The sequence below is a fragment of the Buceros rhinoceros genome, unplaced genomic scaffold, assembly GCF_000710305.1.
Source record: "Buceros rhinoceros silvestris isolate BGI_N320 unplaced genomic scaffold, ASM71030v1 scaffold8439, whole genome shotgun sequence".
NCBI lineage: Eukaryota > Metazoa > Chordata > Aves > Bucerotiformes > Bucerotidae > Buceros > Buceros rhinoceros.
This window is the reverse complement of record NW_010429693.1, coordinates 18,347-21,076: the sequence shown is the minus strand read 5'-3', so window position 1 is coordinate 21,076 and position 2,730 is coordinate 18,347. Positions and strand designations below refer to the sequence as shown.

At 42.1% G+C, this 2,730-nt stretch overlaps 1 protein-coding gene across 1 annotated transcript in view; it reads left to right on the top strand.

Moving 5' to 3' along the window:
- ITGAV (integrin, alpha V) overlaps positions 1-2,730 on the top strand; it is a 41,592-nt gene that overhangs the window by 29,898 nt on the left and 8,964 nt on the right. The window contains exons 22-23 of the mRNA XM_010142737.1: positions 939-1,031; positions 2,039-2,118. Of these exons, the coding sequence (XP_010141039.1) occupies positions 939-1,031; positions 2,039-2,118 (173 nt within the window). The remainder of the gene's footprint in view (positions 1-938; positions 1,032-2,038; positions 2,119-2,730) is intronic.

Here is a 2,730-nt window from a genome sequence, read left to right as displayed (position 1 = left end):
ACACGACGCCTGGCTGGCTGGTTCCAGTTTAAGAGCCTACTGCTAGCAACAAAGGAGAATCACCTGTGTGACGGTGTTTGACACACAGAGTTTATCTGCTACAAGTCTTTATTTGAACAGGGCCCCTCTTAATTTATTTAAGCTTAGACTTAGCATGTCATATGCTAGGGTAAAGAGCTGGGCCACTGTGAGGCAAAAAGTGATGTTGGGTATTACTATTCTCTTCCAGGTTTGTAGAAAGTCTTGGGTGTCCGCTATCCTTGAGCGTACAGAATGTTAATTTATTTCCTGACTTTCCCTTCTAGTCTGGATGTCTGTATAACTTCTATTTCTTTGAAGACAAGTGGGTATAGGCCAAATTTTGTTTTAGCCCGTTATAGCTGTGTATGCGATATAAGCTAAGGTGAAACCTGTTTCCCCGTATATCAAAGGATTCCAACTTTGATACCACATCCTTCATATATGTTGGATCGTGCCTTGGTTTGGTTCTGCAGTTGGCCTCAGCTACTCTAGAGCTTTGTGATGTGGCTTTATCCAAAATCCAGTAGCTCCTGTAAGACCTTTTTTGAGTAAGCTAGTTAAGTATTCCTGTTATTTTGCCTTCCAGTCTGTTATTTTCCGATGGAGGGTTTGCCCAATTGCCACAGAGGTTTTTAAGAATCACCTGGAGAAATGCAGTCACAAAGATCAGCAGTGCTACCCAACGGAAAAGTACTGAGTTTCTCTTTTTATGACTGAGGAAAGAGCATTTGTCTGATATCAAAAATATTTGTCTCCACAGAGACTTTCATACTCAGTTTACTTAATTCTAGTGCTTGACTGTGTTAGGACTGAGGAATTTTATTAAATTTAATGCAGCGTATCTAGAACTTTTCTCCAGACTTTCGTCGAGGTGTGGAGAATGACATTCCTTAATAATTCTTTCTGGTTTATTGCAGGCTTTAGCAAGACTGTCCTGTGCATTTAAAACAGAGAATCAAACTCGCATGGTAGTCTGTGACCTGGGAAATCCCATGAAGGCAGGAACTAAGGTAAGGTTTGGTCCAACAAGTGTCTGGTAGCTCAAACCAGGGGTGCAGGTGGCATTTTTCTTGATCACAGCAGTGTTTGGGCACGACGTTTTACTCACAGCTATTTAAGATTAGCTGACATTTAGCTGCCCACGTGTTTGGTTCATTCAATGTGATTGGTTTCAACTTCTCCGCTAAATTGAAGGCTGAAAGGAGTGTTTGTGAGTTTTATGATGCAACTGAAAGGGGCAGTTTATTGAAAAGTGGAATTAATGAGCTCTGGTCCTTCATGAGTTTGTCATTAGATTTATCTGATACGTATTTTTTAGTATATAATAAAGAGCTAGCTCCTAACACCCTTTCGCCTCAGTGGAAGCCTTCTCTCTGCTGCCTAGTTTTGTGGAATTTGAGTTTTCTCTAGTTGAGACCTCCGCACTTAAATCTAGCTGAAACGGGAACCATTAAAAAGCTGTTAGTGTACGGCCTGGCAGACATTAAAAAGACACAACATAATAAATCTTACTTTCTTAGGAAATAAATCAGTCCCAATTGTAAACACTTTGCTTTTCTTTCAAGAGACATTTTGTATAGACGGATAAATGCTGTTTCCAAAGTCTTTCCCAGTATATCAAGCTGAACTGTACAGATGTGGCAGCAACTATTGTGCGCTGGCTCACAACAGACCTTGGGAACTGAAATGAGAATCATTAAAGTGTTCCCCCTTCTTCACAGCCCTTTTTGCAGCTCACAGGGAGGCTGAGTTATGTGTAAAAGTGGCTGGAGCCAGGAGGGTGAGCGTGACGTGAGCCTTACCGTGCCACTTTGTGGCAGTGATGCATCGGCTGCAATCTGCAGGGAGCGCAGTGCTTTTCTCGAAGGACCGGACACGTTCTATTTGCCAGTTCGCTGTGTGTGTTCTCTTCTGGCCACAAGCCTCGAGCAGTTTCGCTGTAGTGTGATAGTATTAAGAACCTCTTATTGAGTGTGGTGTTGTGCTTCCACTGAACCATGGTGATTTTTTTCTCAAGCTGTTAGCTGGCCTGCGTTTCAGCGTGCACCAGCAGTCTGAAATGGATACTTCGGTGAAGTTCGACTTGCAAATCCGAAGGTACGGAAATCTAGGAGTACGTAGCTCAGAAGTAAACAGACTGTGAACTAAGCGGTTATTTTCCCTCTGGACTAATTCTCTGATCTTTGCCTCATAATTGTTTAAAAAATAATCAGCTATGGTCTCTTAAAGAGAACAGTTTTCTGTTGGAATGTAGTTTCTTTTGTTTACAGCTTTTAGTCAGGCCGCGGCACAAGTGCAATATGGATAATGAGGAACAAATCCATTTCAAGTGCTTAAAGAGAAAGGTTGTATTTTTGTATCTGCATACCATCGTGATCTCCTGACACTTGGAGGGCATCCTCCTCACCCTTGACGCTTGTGTAGCACCACAGAATGCCTTGTGTCTTGGGGTTTCTAGCCCTGTTTTAAAAATGATGTTTGAGCTCTGAATTCCTTCCGATGGAAAGCCAGAATTGCAACTTTTATCTGTTTGGAAGACAAGAGGTGTAAGTCTTTCAGAAAAGGCAACGCATGTGATGCCCTAAGCAGAAGCAACGTGCAGTGAACCATTTTGTTTTACAGTAGTCGATGTAAGAGAGTCTGAAAATGAAATGGAACACAGCAGCAGTGTGCCTGTTAATTATAAGATGAGCACAGTGCTTCTATATC